The 17,128-nt window shown below is 38.7% G+C and overlaps 1 protein-coding gene across 1 annotated transcript; it reads left to right on the plus strand.

Moving 5' to 3' along the window:
- The first annotated feature begins 12,166 nt into the window (after positions 1-12,166).
- LOC127626470 (neuropeptide FF receptor 1-like) lies at positions 12,167-16,085 on the plus strand. The gene is made up of 3 exons (XM_052102260.1): positions 12,167-12,473; positions 14,204-14,303; positions 15,284-16,085. The coding sequence occupies exons 1-3, from the start codon at positions 12,167-12,169 to the stop codon at positions 16,083-16,085; spliced, it is 1,209 nt and encodes a 402-aa protein (XP_051958220.1).
- The last annotated feature ends 1,043 nt before the right edge of the window (positions 16,086-17,128 follow it).

The following is a 17,128-nucleotide window of genomic DNA, read 5'->3' on the forward strand; positions in this document are numbered from 1 at the left end:
ATCATCTTCATCATCTTCATCATCTTAATAATCTTCATCATCATCATCACCTTAATCATCTTCATCATCATTATCTTAATCATCCTCATCATCATCTTCATCATCTTAATCATCTTCATCATCATCATCATCTTCATCATCATCTTAATAATCTTCATCATCATCTTAATAATAATAATAATCATCTTCATCATCATCATCTTAATCATCCTCATCATCATCTTCATCTTCATCTTCATCATCTTAATCATCATCATCATCATCTTAATAATAATAATAATCATCTTCATCATCATCATCTTAATCATCCTCATCATCATCTTCATCATCATCTTCATCATCTTAATCATCTTCATCATCATCTTAATAATAATAATAATCATCTTCATCATCATCATCTTAATCATCCTCATCATCATCTTCATCATCTTAATCATCATCATGATCATCTTCATCATCATCTTAATAATAATAATAATCATCTTCATCATCATCATCTTCATCATCCTCATCATCATCTTCATCATCTTAATCATCATCATGATCATCTTCATCATCATCTTAATAATCTTCATCATCATCTTAATAATAATAATCATCTTCATCATCATCATCTTAATCATCTTCATCATCTTAATAATCTTCATCATGATCATCATCATCACCTTAATCATCCTCATCATCATCTATCATCTTCATCATCATCTTAATAATAATAATCATCTTCATCATCATCATCTTAATAATCTTCATCATGATCATCCTCATCATCATTTTACTTGCATAAGAATTTGTATTAATATTAAATAAATATTAAAGTATTTATTTTAGTGTTGCATTATTTATATGATATCACTATTGTTTTGAATTGCATGAATTAGTTAATAAAGTTATTGAATTATAAATAAGTTTGTATAGAAAGTAACTTGTTCAATGTAATTAGATGCAGGTTCTGGTTTAGAGATGAATATATTCCTCTTAATAATCTCGTCATTATTGATTTAGTACCTGGGTAATATTGTAGCATTCTTTGATGTACCTTGGCATACGATTTATATACCACAATGCATATGCCAATCATAGAGTACCTTGGTATTTAACCTATTAAAGTACCATGCTATTACTTCAACTGCACTGCACCATAACAATGCCATATTTAAGAGTTTTAAGTTTTATAACATGACCTCTTTTCAACTGGTGCAATCCAGAGAATGCCTGAAGGTGCCACAGCATAACAGGTCAAGATCAATATCTGAGGTCAAAATGCATATTAATGTACAGTATAAGAGGCAGTTAAAGTTTTTTCTCTCTATCACATTTTACCCCTCACAGATGTGAACTGCAGGGGGCGCTCTAACACATTATACCCCTCACAGATGTGAACTGTAGGGGACGCTCTAACACATTATACCCCTCACAGATGTGAACTGTAGGGGGCGCTCTAACACATTATACCCCTCACAGATGTGAACTGTAGGGGGCGCTCTAACACATTATACCCCTCACAGATGTGAACTGTAGGGGGCGCTCTAACACATTATACCCCTCACAGATGTGAACTGTAGGGGGCGCTCTAACACATTTACCCCTCACAGATGTGCTCGTCCATAGATATTCAGTCTAATGTTCAGTTCAAGCAACACCCTCATTATTTCATTGAATATCTCGGCCTCTGAGTGGACTACAAGCTCCATTTTTCTGATGATTTGTTTTGCATGCTTTTCCTTCTGGATGGCATATTTTGTTCTATACAGCTAAGATAAACCATTGGATTATTCAGCCAAGCAATCTCAGAGACAAGTAAAAAATGCCTCATTTTTGTTTTTAGAAAAGCAGATATAAACAGATATCATATTTCACTTTGCAATTCCTTTGAGAATCTTTCAAACTGTGGTATTAGGGCAACAAAATAAACTATACAGTCACATTCCTAAGAGTGACAGCTTTAATTTGATATATGACTTGTCCATTAAAATGCTATGTGAAAAATGCTTTTATTTTGATATAAATATTTATACCCCCCATTACCTCCAGGGGGCGCTAATCTTCAATGTGAATGGTGAATTTAAGGCCTTCTTTTGTTATTTTACGTAACATAAATGCAGAAGTGATGGATATCTCTTTAAGCATTCAAATGATTCCTCGTATGACTTAATTAAACTGAGACTTTAAAGTTTTAAGCGTAAACGTTTTTTATTTGCAATATAGCGTCGCCCTTTTATAGAGTTTAAGGGATTAATTGAACATTTACTAAAATAGTCCCGTGAGGTGGCAAATGAAAAGTACACATATTCCATGTAGTCTCTTAATAGCGCTAGTAAAAATACACACAAATTTAAATACGTTTTATTTTAATAGTTTTAAATTGTCACCGGTGAAACCGGTTGATGTCGTGACAACTACCCAAATGAGGAATGGATGCAGTCGGCAACACTTCATACACAGGGGGGCTTGGCTTCGTGTGGCGGGAAACAAATTCCAGTTACCATAGTTACGCATTTATTATACAATGCATTAAATGTTTAGAATTAAATTTAATTGGGGGAATGAAAAGAAATATCCAATGGACTTGACCTTGTTCAGAGCGGATTCTACATGTGTCTGTAATAATCTAGCTACTGAACTGCTTGTGTTGACTTCAGACTTATTTAGCATTATTTCATTCAGTCAAGGTGAATCTGTTCTGGATAGCAAGCACAGACAACCCTCGCACAAACATTTGAGTGTTTTTCTTTCATGTCTTTCATCTATAAGGGTCATTGTGGTAATTACCATTTGGTGGTAATTAAATTAGATTTCATGACTAACAAGTTTGTAATAGTTCTCAATTGCCCAGGCCTGCTAATGTTACATTGCATAATGTAATATACAATGTGTGGAGTTATGTTCGTTTTCATTATTTTAAAGGTGCTGTAAGCTGTTTTAGCAGTTCTCAAATTTCCACAAGCTGTCAAGCTGAGCCGTTGGATTAGCCACGCCCCCTTTCTCCCAAAACGCTGCACTCTAAAAGATGCCAAATGAGCTTTATTGAGACCGACAGAAAACAGCGCCCTCATCTGGCAACTGTTATGAACAACATGGCATAAAAATGGCATTAAGCCTCAATAATTCAAACATGCAAAATGATTGACAGGCAAATATTTAGGCACACTTTTCATTCTTTGTCGAATATCTCTGGTGGGACAAACGTTAAACTACCCCACCTAGGTGCAAATGAAAGCTTAAGTTCTCATGTAAAAAGCAAACATGTTTATTGACTTTTGTTGATTAATGATTAAAGTTACATTGTGCATTTGTGACAACAACCCCCATATTTGGGGTGGGTTGGCAAAGTGTTAAATTCCTATTTCCTAGAGAGAAGCAACACACCAAAAAACAAACAATAGTTTATATTATACCTCAACACACATTTGTCTTATATTATTCTAATGAGTAATGATTATGTGAATAATATGATCATATTAATATGATTATTATTCATAGATAATGAATATATGTGAATATCGTTTACTGTGTATACACTATTTTAAATGTAAAACATTTTGTCACATAAAAGATAGGAACTAATTGTAACCCCTATTGTTTCTGTTAGTTTTCTTATTATTCTGCCATTCGTCCACTCTTGATGTCTATGGCCGCCCACAGAACCGTATGTAGAAAATTGGTGAAATTTGGCACACTGATAGGAGTGGGTATAACTAGCCAACACACCAAATTTGGGGTCAATAACCCAAACTCTCTAGCGCCACCAACAGTTCAAAGTTTCACTAACGTCATTGGCATGACTTGAAACATGTATGTGTAATAATTATAATAACTGTTATTATAATACATTATTAACCCTACGTAGATTCCCTAATAAGGAATTATCCAACTTTAGGAGAAACTTAAGATATAAGTATTGTCTTGATGCTTTTGTGAATCCATAGCAGTAGGGGGCAATCAATACAGCCTCATCTTGGGGCAATAATGGAAACGTGCCTCAAACAGATTTTCGCTATTGCACAACTGAATGCTGGCGTCCCAAGATGCGTTTTTAAAAATTTTACATTTTACTTGACATGGCATTCTAAAAGCGCGGCATTTAGGGCATCATTCAAGACCCTGAAATCCAGTGAGATGCAACGCAACCAAATTTAAACGCTCAAAATTGTCCGTTTAGCCCCTATTGTTTCTGTTAGTTTTTTATTATTCTGCTTCTGTATGAACCGTATGTAGAAAAATGGTACAATTTGGCACACTTTTAGAGGTGGGTATGACTAGCCAACACACAAAATTTGGGGTCAATAACATAAACCCTCTAGCGCCACCAACAGTTCAAATTTTCACTTACGTTTCAGCTTATAACTTTTGAACCGTATGTCCTAGCAACAAAATTTAAAGCTTTAATTGTTTAAAGCTCCAACATCTAGATATTCCTCCATTTTGAATTCTCCCAATAAACTAGTTTTCTGAACAACTCCTAGACGTATAGCAGATTCGTACAACATTTTGCATATACTATCCTAGAGAGTCTCAAGACAAAGAGTTATGAGATTCATGATGGTAAAATCAAACCGTTGTAATATTAATGATTAAGATTATGATCAAATTGTAAAAATTAATGAGGCTGTACTATCGCAATCCTTTAGCGCTGGGGTGTCAAACTCATTTTGGGTCATGGGCCTGATTGGACCAGGCGACATTGCTTGGGGGCCAAAGTTAATATTTGTAAATTATAAATTATATAAAGTATTAATATACAAAATGTATATATATATATCGTCAAACTGATTCAAAATGAGAACTTGTGAGCTGGTGAACCACAGTTTTAAAAGTACCAGCTCATAAGAGTCATTTATTCATGAATCAGACTAAACCTGTCACCGTGTTTGTTGTTGAGTACAGCCAGCAAACACAATGCAATAGAAAGGCGCGTCAGAGATAGATTCAATTCAGACTGCAATCTCATAACTTGGGTAAAAGATAATTTCTTTAGTGATGCTGGTAGTTCTTTTTGCACACCAGCCACAGTAGCTGTGAATGCCCAATTTCACTAGCCACTTTGATTTTTACCAGCTCCTTTGATTATTCATAAATGTATATAAAACATTATTGCCCCAAGATGAGGCTGCATTGATTGCCCCCTACTGCACTGGATTCACAAAAGCATCAAGACAATACTTACAGTGAGGAAAATAAGTATTTGAACACCCTGCTATTTTGCAAGTTCTCCCACATAGAAATCATGGAGGGGTCTGAAATTGTCATCGTAGGTGCATGTCCACTGTGAGAGACATAATCTAAAAAAAAAAATCCAGAAATCACAATGTATGATTTTTTAACTATTTATTTGTATGATACAGCTGCAAATAAGTATTTGAACACCTGTCTATCAGCTAGAATTCTGACCCTCAAAGACCTGTTAGTCTGCCTTTAAAATGTCCACCTCCACTCCATTTATTATCCTAAATTAGATGCACCTGTTTGAGGTCGTTAGCTGCATAAAGACACCTGTCCACCCCATACAATCAGTAAGAATCCAACTACTAACATGGCCAAGACCAAAGAGCTGTCCAAAGACACTAGAGACAAAATTGTACACCTCCACAAGGCTGGAAAGGGCTACGGGGAAATTGCCAAGCAGCTTGGTGAAAAAAGGTCCACTGTTGGAGCAATCATTAGAAAATGGAAGAAGCTAAACATGACTGTCAGTCTCCCTCGGACTGGGGCTCCATGCAAGATCTCACCTCGTGGGGTCTCAATGATCCTAAGAAAGGTGAGAAATCAGCCCAGAACTACACGGGAGGAGCTGGTCAATGACCTGAAAAGAGCTGGGACCACCGTTTCCAAGGTTACTGTTGGTAATACACAAAGACGTCATGGTTTGAAATCATGCATGGCACGGAAGGTTCCCCTGCTTAAACCAGCACATGTCAAGGCCCGTCTTAAGTTTGCCAATGACCATTTGGATGATCCAGAGGAGCCATGGGAGAAAGTCATGTGGTCAGATGAGACCAAAATAGAACTTTTTGGTCATAATTCCACTAACCGTGTTTGGAGGAAGAAGAATGATGAGTACCATCCCAAGAACACCATCCCTACTGTGAAGCATGGGGGTGGTAGCATCATGCTTTGGGGGTGTTTTTCTGCACATGGGACAGGGCTGACTGCACTGTATTAAGGAGAGGATGACCGGGGCCATGTATGGCGAGATTTTGGGGAACAACATCCTTCCCTCAGTTAGAGCATTGAAGATGGGTCGAGGCTGGGTCTTCCAACATGACAATGACCGAAGCAGACAGCCAGGATAACCAAGGAGTGGCTCTGTAAGAAGCATATCAAGGTTCTGGCGTGGCCTAGCCAGTCTCCAGACCTAAACCCAATAGAGAATCTTTGGAGGGAGCTCAAACTCCGTGTTTCTCAGCGACAGCCCAGAAACCTGACTGATCTAGAGAAGATCTGTGTGGAGGAGTGGGCCAAAATCCCTCCTGCAGTGTGTGCAAACCTGGTGAAAAACTACAGGAAACGTTTGACATCTGTAATTGCAAACAAAGGCTACTGTACCAAATATTAACATTGATTTTCTCAGGTGTTCAAATACTTATTTGCAGCTGTATCATACAAATAAATAGTTAAAAAATCATACATTGTGATTTCTGGATTTCTTTTTTTAGATTATGTCTCTCACAGTGGACATGCACCTACGATGACAATTTCAGACCCCTCCATGATTTATAAGTGGGAGAACTTGCAAAATAGCAGGGTGTTCAAATACTTATTTTCCTCACTGTATATCTTAAGTTGCTCCTATAGTTTGGGAACTATTCCCTTATTAGGGAATTTACGTAGGGTTAATAATGTATTATAATAACAGTTATTATATTTATTACACATACACGTTTCAAGTCATGCCAATGACGTTAGTGAAACTTTGAACTATTGGTGGCGCTAGGGAGTTTGAGTTATTGACCCCAAATTTGGTGTGTTGGCTAGCTATACCCACTCCTATCAGTGTCCCAAATTTCACCAATTTTCTACATACGGTTCTATGGGCGGCCATAGACATCAAGAGTGGAAGAATGGCAGAATAATAAGAAAACTAACAGAAACAATAGGGGTTAAACGGACAATTTTGAGTGTTTAAATTTGGTTGCGTTGCATCTCACTGGTTTTCAGGGTCTTGAATGATGCCCTAAATGCCGCGCTTTTAGAATGACATGTCAAGTAAAATGTAGTTTCACATTTTTAAAAACGCATCTTGGGACGCCAGCATTCAGTTGGGCGGCCGGGCTGTGAGTGTGCACGGTCGGCCCCCAACAGGGCTAATTGTCCGAGGAGCGGGATAAAGCCGAGCCGGATGTGGAAGTTTGGGAGAGAGAGAGCCACACGCATCTGCAGTGTGTGTTTATGTTTATGTCTTTTAAAGTTTCCATTAAACATTATTTTGACTGTTCAGCCAGTTCCCGCCTCCTCCTTGCCCATTTTAACCCTGTTACAACAGCATTTACTAATTTAATCACAAATACACACACAATTAGTTGAACCGCTCGCTCTTTGGCTGGAGCTTTAGCCTCAATAAACCTAAAACCAAACATAAACGCCAAGGAACTGAAACCTGCTTAAATGAATAATAGTTCAATGGGACGGATGACTCCTTGGCGGGCCGGATCCGGGCCGCGGGGTGTATGTTTGACACCCCTGCTTTTGCGTATTGACACAAAATTTGACATATGTCATCACAAGTTTCGGTACAGCACCCCCTAGTGGTCAATTCATGTTTAACATTTTTTTATTTTTGCTTGTAACTTATGAATAGTTTTCCCTAAATTTATGAGACTGGTTGCTTTAGATTCCTTGGGACAAACAGAGTCGAATGATCCCCAATTTGCCATGGTCGGCCATACTTTCTGTCTGCTATTTTCAATTTCATTGAAATACTACTTTTTTACTCAAAGTCCGTATCATTAGGTATCATTACTCACAATAGGTGGGCATACACAAAATCCTTGGAAGAGCAGGTGGGCTTACAGCGTATGTTTGCGTATGTGCTAGACTACACCACTGGTTACACAGCTGAAGAGCTAAAAGCACATTGCGAGCATGCCAATGAAGACATGCAGCTGTGAAAAGAGAGGACACAATGTCATGCCACACTTCCACTTCAAAGACATCATATAAAATTTAGATAATCTGATGCAATTGCCCGAAAATGACTGTAATTTTGGGACATTTAAATAGCAGAACTAATGCAAAGCATGGCAGGTGCAGGAGAGACATGCTCCGTCTCACTGGTGAGACTTCAGTTTTTGGATGTCGACCATCACCAAGTCACGCTAGGTTCCTGAAGAAATCACGCTCAACCTGTCTGTGACTGGCAGAAGCGATTGCTGGCAATGTTAACTAGTTCCCATGGCAATAAATGATTAAAAGACAACAAGAGCGAAATATTACTCGTTGACTCGGACACCAAATGCCCTCTGTAACTTCTGTTAGCAAGTCATTGAGAGATACTAGAGAAATAATCATAGTCATGATTTTAAGCACATATTTGTATAACCAGCACCTCATAATAAATATGACAGTCACGTTATTCAAAGTGCAAGCAAGAGTCAATAATGCTGTGCTGGAAGATTTATATATACTGTATAGTATATTTATATGAAATGTTTAAAGCTCTGGTAACAACTAAATTGTTCTACTGTGTTTTATGTATTTTTTTACAATCTGCGCTAGAGATAACACGAATAAACAAAATTGCACCGATTCAAAATGTGTGTGCCAAAACAATATCCGATAACAACAACATCTATTGGGTTGTTTGGGTGGTTCTGCTTTTTAAAGATTTTGTATTTTCTGCCCCCATTTAACAGGAAATAATCAGGCCTGATGACCGGCTGTTTTTAAACAATCGGTCGATGTGCAGATACTGCAATTGCTTTAATCAGCTGATACTTATGTTTGGCCGAAACATTCGTGCATCTCTACTTTTTGGAAAGAGCGGGGATTTCTTTCTGAAACAGATTTGCATGCCCTTACAAAGGTTTTGGATGCCTATGCAATAGTTTTGTGTTCCCTCGCAGTAAGTTATGCGTGCTGTCGCAATAGTTTTGCCTTCCTTCGCAATAAGTTTTGCATTCCCTCACAATAGTTTTGCGTTCCCTTGCAATAGTTTTGCATGCCTTCTCAATAGTTTTACATGCCCTCTCAATAGTTTTACATGCCCTCTCAATAGTTTTACATGCCCTCTCAATAGTTTTACATGCCCTCTCAATAGTTTTACATGCACTCTCAATAGTTTTACATGCCCTCTCAATAGTTTTACATGCCCTCTCAATAGTTTTACATGCCCTCTCAATAGTTTTACATGCCCTCTCAATAGTTTTACATGCCCTCTCAATAGTTTTACATGCCCTCTCAATAGTTTTACATGCACTCTCAATAGTTTTGCATTCCCTCGCAACGGTTTTGCATTCCCTCGCAATAGTTTTGCGTTCCCTTACAATAAGTTTTGCATGCCCTCGCAATAGTTTTACATGCACTCTCAATAGTTTTCGTTCCCTCGCATAAGTTTTGCATGCACTTGCAATAGTTTTGCATTCCCTTGCAATAAGTTTTGCATTCCCTCGCATCAGTTTTGCATTCCCTCGCAATAAGTTTTGCATGCCCTCGCAATAAGTTTTGCATGCCCTCGCATCAGTTTTGCATTCCCTCGCAATAAGTTTTGCATGCCCTCGCAATAAGTTTTGCATGCCCTCGCAATAAGTTTTGCATGCACTCGCATCAGTTTTGTATTCCCTCGGAATAAGTTTTGCATGCACTCGCAATAGTTGTTCCCTCGCAATAAGTTTAGCCTTCTTTTGCAATAAGTTTTGCATGCCCTCTCAATAGTTTTACATGCACTCTCAATAGTTTTCGTTCCCTCGCATAAGTTTTGCATGCACTTGCAATAGTTTTGCATTCCCTCGCAATAAGTTTTGCATGCACTCGCATCAGTTTTGCATTCCCTCGCAATAAGTTTTGCATGCCCTCGCAATAAGTTTTGCATGCACTCGCATCAGTTTTGTATTCCCTCGGAATAAGTTTTGCATGCACTCGCAATAGTTGTTCCCTCGCAATAAGTTTAGCCTTCTTTTGCAATAAGTTTTGCATGCCCTCTCAATAGTTTTACATGCACTCTCAATAGTTTTGCATTCCCTCGCAACGGTTTTGCATTCCCTCGCAATAGTTTTGCGTTCCCTTACAATAAGTTTTGCATGCCCTCGCAATAGTTTTACATGCACTCTCAATAGTTTTACATGCACTCTCAATAGTTTTCGTTCCCTCGCATAAGTTTTGCATGCACTTGCAATAGTTTTGCATTCCCTTGCAATAAGTTTTGCATTCCCTCGCATCAGTTTTGCATTCCCTCGCAATAAGTTTTGCATGCCCTCGCAATAAGTTTTGCATGCACTCGCATCAGTTTTGCATTCCCTCGCAATAAGTTTTGCATGCACTCGCATCAGTTTTGCATGCCCTCGCAATAAGTTTTGCATGCACTCGCATCAGTTTTGCATTCCCTTGCAATAAGTTTTGCATTCCCTCGCATCAGTTTTGCATTCCCTCGCAATAAGTTTTGCATGCCCTCGCAATAAGTTTTGCATGCACTCGCATCAGTTTTGTATTCCCTCGGAATAAGTTTTGCATGCCCTCCCAATAGTTTTGTATTCCCACGCAATAAGATTTGCATGCCTTTGTAATAGTTTTGTCTTCCTTCGCAATAAGTTTTGCCTTCATTTGCAATACGTTTTGCATGGGAACATTTGTCAAGGTTGAAATAAGGTTTTTATTACCGTAGTTTTAGTTTTTCTGTATTATCACTATGGTTTCACTTTGAATATCATGGTTAAAATATGGTTACTGTAGAAAAACTATGGTCAATTTATTGCGATGGCATGCAAAGCGTTTTCTCAATTATTTACTAAACATTCAATAGAGTGGCAGAGTAGCATTAATGAATCAACTCCAGCAGCATATCTGAACTGAATTACTGCAGCTGTAATTCTGGGTGGTTTTCTATTCTCCCCAAATTATTTATCACTTCGTTCCAAAGAGCAAAAGCCTCCAACAAAGCTCAAACGGAAAAAAAGAGAACAAAAGAGAGCATTTTTTTATTTTATGTTTCTTTTCTGCCGCAGGGCATTGTCTTTGTTTGTCATGGTACGACTTTAAAAAGACTGCGTTTCAAGTCAAGACAGTGAATTGCTTTTTTGTTTTGTTTTTTGTACTTTTGGTGGCTAGTTGTCATTCTCACTACTGGTCACTCTAACGGTAATCAGTTTTCTTCTTGCTAAAACTGAACGTTCTAGAGAGGAGAGAGTCTGTATAATGCATTTTCTTCAATTATGTCAGTGTATGGGGGCAGTAACTCATTTGCATAAAGTTAAACTTAGTCAAGTTGATTGACATGTCCATAATTGTGTAGCCAAAGCCGCTGTCCCTGATTGATTCCTATATTCCTTCAGCATTAATATGATGCAAATCTAACAACGAGACACTCTAATAGGCATTCAACTACATAGCTAAATGTAAAGGGGTTAATGTAAAGGAGGGGGCGAGAACCGGCTTGACGATTTACGGACAGGTGTCGTCCCTTATTCCTCTCGAGGGCTAATTAGCCTGATCACGACCCGGCCCCGCCCTCCGCCCTGCCACATTCCTCCCTCGTTCTCCCAGGCCGGGGAGCCCCCGGTATGACGTACACCCCCTTTATATATATTATAAGTAATTATTTAAATTAACTATTTATAATTATTTAATCATTATATATTGTATTATTGGTGGGCTTTCTCAGGAAATATTTATAATCGCGATTAATCGTGATTAATTGTGATTAATTGGCACAACATTTATCGATTGACAGCCCTAATATATATATATATTATAAGTAATTATTTAAATTGATTGGTTTGTATTGTGGCCGAATTACCACCTGCAGGAATATTCAATAATTGTACAATTCCCTATTAAAATGATTTCAGTTCGTTCTAATTTAAGCACTGAAATAAAATCATACGTAATGACTCTCAGTGAGTCAATGAATCTTGTGTTTGTGTTGTTTTTAGCATCATTTCTAAAAACGTTTAGTTTTGTATCATTGATTTGATCAACAAATCTCTCTGTATTTTCCGTCTTAGATTTCACAACCATGGAACTGGACTTCTTTTATACAGAGAACATCAGTATTAATCACAGCACGCTCTTCAATGACAGCAGAAACATCACGTTCTTACCCTATTATCAGCACTCTCTCGCGGTCGCCACCCTCTTCATCCTGGCGTACCTTCTCATCTTCTCCCTGTGCATGCTGGGAAACATCCTGGTGTGCTTCATTGTGCTTAAAAACAGGCAGATGAGAACCGTCACCAACATCTTCATCCTCAATCTGGCCATCAGTGACCTGCTGGTGGGCATCTTCTGCCTCCCCATCACTCTGGTGGACAACCTGATCACAGGTAATGACTTCAGATCAACTGCTTTTGCTTCAACGATTGGACATCAACGCTTGCATATTGAAACACTGAGTATTTGAATGTTTACAGATTAAACCCCATTGACTTCCATTGGAAGTGTCTCACTGGAACACATGAGGGACGTGTCGAAATGTATTTTGTGGTAATCAACATTATGCCACAAATGCTGTCGATTGAGCTCAACTCGTACCGAGCCCGGAATATTCCTTTATTTTAAAGTGTACTTTTGCACTCTCGAAAATCAAGATTTTCACATTATTGTTTTTATGTGAATTAATAAAGGTGCATTTGAAGTTTCAACGTTATTTGTGCATCAGAACTTTGTTTTGTTAGACAAGAAAAGTAAGCTTCGTAGCATGTTACTGACATTTGGTTTTCGACCGTTGAATATTTATAAAACTGAACATTTTACTCATGGAGCCACATTGAGAGCCCCATATCTCTGGGACTGAACCATACAGGGTCTTAAAAATGAAGATATTAAAAGAAAAGTTTATAATGAACCAGAATACAAAAGGACATTAAGATATCTTTAACACTTCTGGAGTTATGGACACTCAAACTTTGGAAAAACAGCAGAAAAAAAGTGCTTTTGGCCATTTTTGGACTCACATCATTGGCGTATAACGCAACAAGAGCTGCTGAAGTCGACTGATATTAGTAATAGATCTACTGATCTGTGTGTACACATAAAATCATGATGATGACACCTTCATTAGGGTATTTTATTGACCTGTAGTTTTGCTCCAAAATCATAGGCGAACATTGTCATTTTGACCCCCTTTAGAAAATAATGGATAAATAATATTGATCCATGTTATATAATATCAATGTATATGTTGCTTGTCAAATATTTTATTTAATCAGAATACACAGCTACTTCTGAATGGCATGAAAGGAGAATTTCAGTGTGTAACTCATTCTGAATTTGTGCTACAGAAATAAATTTGAAACCTCAAATCCAACAGCTTCTCGAGTAGGTGACACGTTTTCTCAGCAAATGAAGTGACATCTTGTGCATTAATGAACTGAGAATACCAGATTGTTTTAACCCGTTAAGCTTGTTTTTTTGACATAAATGAACTTTTTTCCCAATTTGACATTATATAGCTCTGGGTGTAAATAAGGTGGTTCCGAAAAACTGTTTTTGTTTTGTTCCAAATCATGTCATCTGTAACTGAGAAAACATTTAAGTAATCACGACAAAGCAATCAAAAGTTACAACATTACAAATATAATGTATCATAGTGTCCAAAAACATCTCCAAACAAATAAAAGATAATAATTGTACATAAGAACTAATTACACATGCAAACACAACAATGACTAAAGGTTTGCATAGCATGCAGACATGATTTTAGTCATGAGATTTCACAGAATGAGTTTCATTCTGTGTCATTTGAGGCATCATTGAGTCATCATTGTGGATTATCTAATGATCTATACATCTGATTATCTTGTGTGTGGACTCGTTTGAAAGATAATCACCTCCTCTAAATAATGATATGTGATATTTTATGTTCCGTTTATGTTTCGTGAACTTATAAGCAAAAACGTGGCATATCAGCAACACCCATATAATTGTCAATAAGCTATTACTCGCTATATTTTTGTCTGTGAGTATCAGAGTGTATCTCTGATTTCAAAGTAGAACTGTGGGTAATAATGTAAGACCTGTTCTCATGTCATCTCTATTATGATTTCTTGTGCAGGTTGGCCGTTTGATGTAGTGATCTGTAAAATGAGTGGACTCGTCCAGGGAGCTTCAGTCTCGGCGTCTGTCTTTACATTGGTGGCGATCGCAGTAGAAAGGTTAATAACCCTCTGACCCTTCTTTTCCTCACCTGAAATTGCAAACAGCCTCTACAAGAAAGGCATAATACATGCATCTCTCCTGTTGTTGTAGATGTTGTGTTATAATCACTGTCTTTGTATCTTGCTCTCCATTATGACCCTTGTGCGTCAATAAACAAGTTACTCGGAGGTCCTTAGAGGACAAAAATGTCCGCATCAACAACTGCCATAATAATATTATATATTAATATTATTTTCCACTTTAAATGAGTAAATTTTTTTTAACAAACATCAGTCCTGATCATAACTGCCAAATATTCATTTTCAGGATTTTAACCCTTTAAATGCCAGTTTGATTATATAATGCCACTTTCATATATTTAGCTGTTACTCGCTATATTTTTGTCTGTGAGTGAAACAAATAGTCTGGTTGCACTATAATCTTTGAGAGCTTTCCAACAACATATGACACATGAATATTTGATCAGTTTGACGTTTTTACCGATTACTAAAATACTTACAGTGCAAAATTATTAGCAAATTTTCAAAATTGAACACTTCTGCCCTTTTCAAAGCACTTCTTCCGTTTTTGTCTTAAGCAGGGCTGGACTGGTAATCTGGCATACCGGGCATTTTCCCGGTGGGCCGACGCATTTTGGGGCCGATCAGGGGCGGACTGGCCATCAGGAGAACCGAGCAGGCCAGTGGGTCGGCCGTGAAATGTGCCAAATGTGCCGAATGGGCCGCGATAAGCTAAAATGAGCCGCCGCGCAATGCAGAACGGACCACAAAAATGACGCCGCGCTATGCGGAAAAGGACAGCGAACACCCCCTCCACCCCCCCGATTTCTCTTCCAAGTCCAGCCCTGGTCAAAAGGACTACATTCATTAGAATGTAGAGCTTCTAAGCTTTCAATTGATACTTATTTTATGTTGGTCAAGACTGTATAAAAGTCTATGTGAGACTGGTGTGTTAATCTTTGTTTCTTGCGTTGCAGGTTTCGTTGTATCGTGTATCCGTTTCAGCAGAAGTTGACGCAGCGTCAAGCCATCATCACGATCGCATTCATCTGGGCGCTGGCCACCGCCATCATGTGTCCATCAGCGGTCACGCTAACCATCTCCCAGGACGTCCTTCACTTCATGGTGGACCGGGACAACATCACGTACCCTCTGTACACCTGCTGGGAGGCATGGCCTGACCAAAGCATGAGGAAGATGTACACCACCGTTCTCTTCTCGCTCATCTACCTGGCTCCCGTCACGCTCATCGTCATCATGTACACGCGAATCGCCATCAAGCTCGTCAAATCGCCCGCCTCCATCCGAGACGCCCGCGCCGAGGAAAGTCGAAGGGTTTTCCGCAGGAAGTTGAGGGTTGTGAATATGTTGTTGATCGTGGCTTTGCTCTTCACCATATCTTGGTTGCCTCTCTGGATCCTCATTATGTTGACGGACTACGGAAATCTCTCAGAGAGTCAACTCGATCTCGTGGCCGTTTACATCTTTCCATTCGCTCACTGGCTCGCTTTCTTCAACAGCAGCGTCAACCCCGTCGTCTATGGCTACTTCAACGAGAACTTCCGCCGTGGCTTTCAGGCGGCGTTCCAGTTTGGATTGTGTCTGGTCGAGGTGCCGCCACAGCCAGGCAGGGAACTGAGGAGACGGAGCAGCACATGGAAGCATAACCGGGTCTTTACGGATGGGAGCAGGGTGAGAGGGAATGCCGAGGGCAATGGCAAGAGAGAGTTTTGCAAAGGCGAACAGCATGATGAGTTAGTTCTAGAGGATTTAGACTGAATATCTCGCTTAGCTAGACCTTCATTCACATGCATGTGCTTAAACTGTTTAAAATCCCTTGCTGGTTCCTACTGCCACAAACGAGCATGTGTGAGAGCAACAGCCAAGCAAACAACATTAAATATCTGTTAACTGACTTTAATAGGCTGCCAACAAGCATGATATTGGTATTTCTTTGCAAGTGCCATGGAGTTGATAGGGATGCTAACGGTTCATTCTAGGCATAGGAATTGATTATTAACAATAACATATACACCTTTAACCCCGTGCGACCCCGCGTCCACATGCGTGGACGTTGCATTTTGGCTTTGCTATATGCAAAACATATTTCAAATTAATTTAAAACGGACTGAATACTGTTCACAAGACTCTAGACTGTCATTTAAGGGTTAAACATCTGGTGCACCGAGTCACATGACACAACAGCATGACGTTGATTTCCTTGAAGCGCTCCTACGGACTCATCGTCAACAAAAGAGCCTCTGGGACGAAACCTCTTTACGTTTTTTCATTGAAACCTATTTGGGTGTAAAGAGGAGCGTCTCTAGTTTCGTTTGATATGCTGCTTTAAAAAATGTATTAATCTTTCGCACGTCAGTGCCCTGATAAACATGATGTCCACATGTGTGGATATGGGGACATTATTCCATCAAAAGTTGAAAAAAGTGTTTGTTATTTTGAATAACTTTCCACAACACATCTGTGGGGCATTTCGATTAATTTTGCTTCATTTTAATATAAATGTTGTTATTAGGGGTCAATCTTTTCCCCCTGATTCCTGAGCTCACGCCGAGTTTGTATGTATACCTTGGTTTCGATTTTCCGCCATTTTGAATTTTAAGGAAACATGTTTATTAGCTACTCCACCTACAATTGTTGTCCGATTTCCACCAAAATTATATTAAAGCGATTGTGAGAAAGAGGCACACAAACACTTATCACTTTTTTTTCAATGTTTGAAATCGTTTCTGAGAAATGGCTTCACGAAGTTGACGGCGAGAACACCAAAATGGACTTCGTGCTGTATCCCCTCAACACTTTGA

Source organism: Xyrauchen texanus, chromosome 33, assembly GCF_025860055.1.
Source record: "Xyrauchen texanus isolate HMW12.3.18 chromosome 33, RBS_HiC_50CHRs, whole genome shotgun sequence".
Classification (NCBI taxonomy): domain Eukaryota; kingdom Metazoa; phylum Chordata; class Actinopteri; order Cypriniformes; family Catostomidae; genus Xyrauchen; species Xyrauchen texanus.

Bases quoted from the DNA above. Each gene is read 5' to 3' on its own strand.
- LOC127626470 (XM_052102260.1), top strand. From the start codon at position 12,167: ATGGAACTGGACTTCTTTTATACAGAGAACATCAGTATTAATCACAGC. The intron at 12,474-14,203 runs GTAATGACTTCA...TTTCTTGTGCAG, and splicing joins GGTGGACAACCTGATCACAG to GTTGGCCGTTTGATGTAGTG. The intron at 14,304-15,283 runs GTTAATAACCCT...CTTGCGTTGCAG, and splicing joins GTGGCGATCGCAGTAGAAAG to GTTTCGTTGTATCGTGTATC.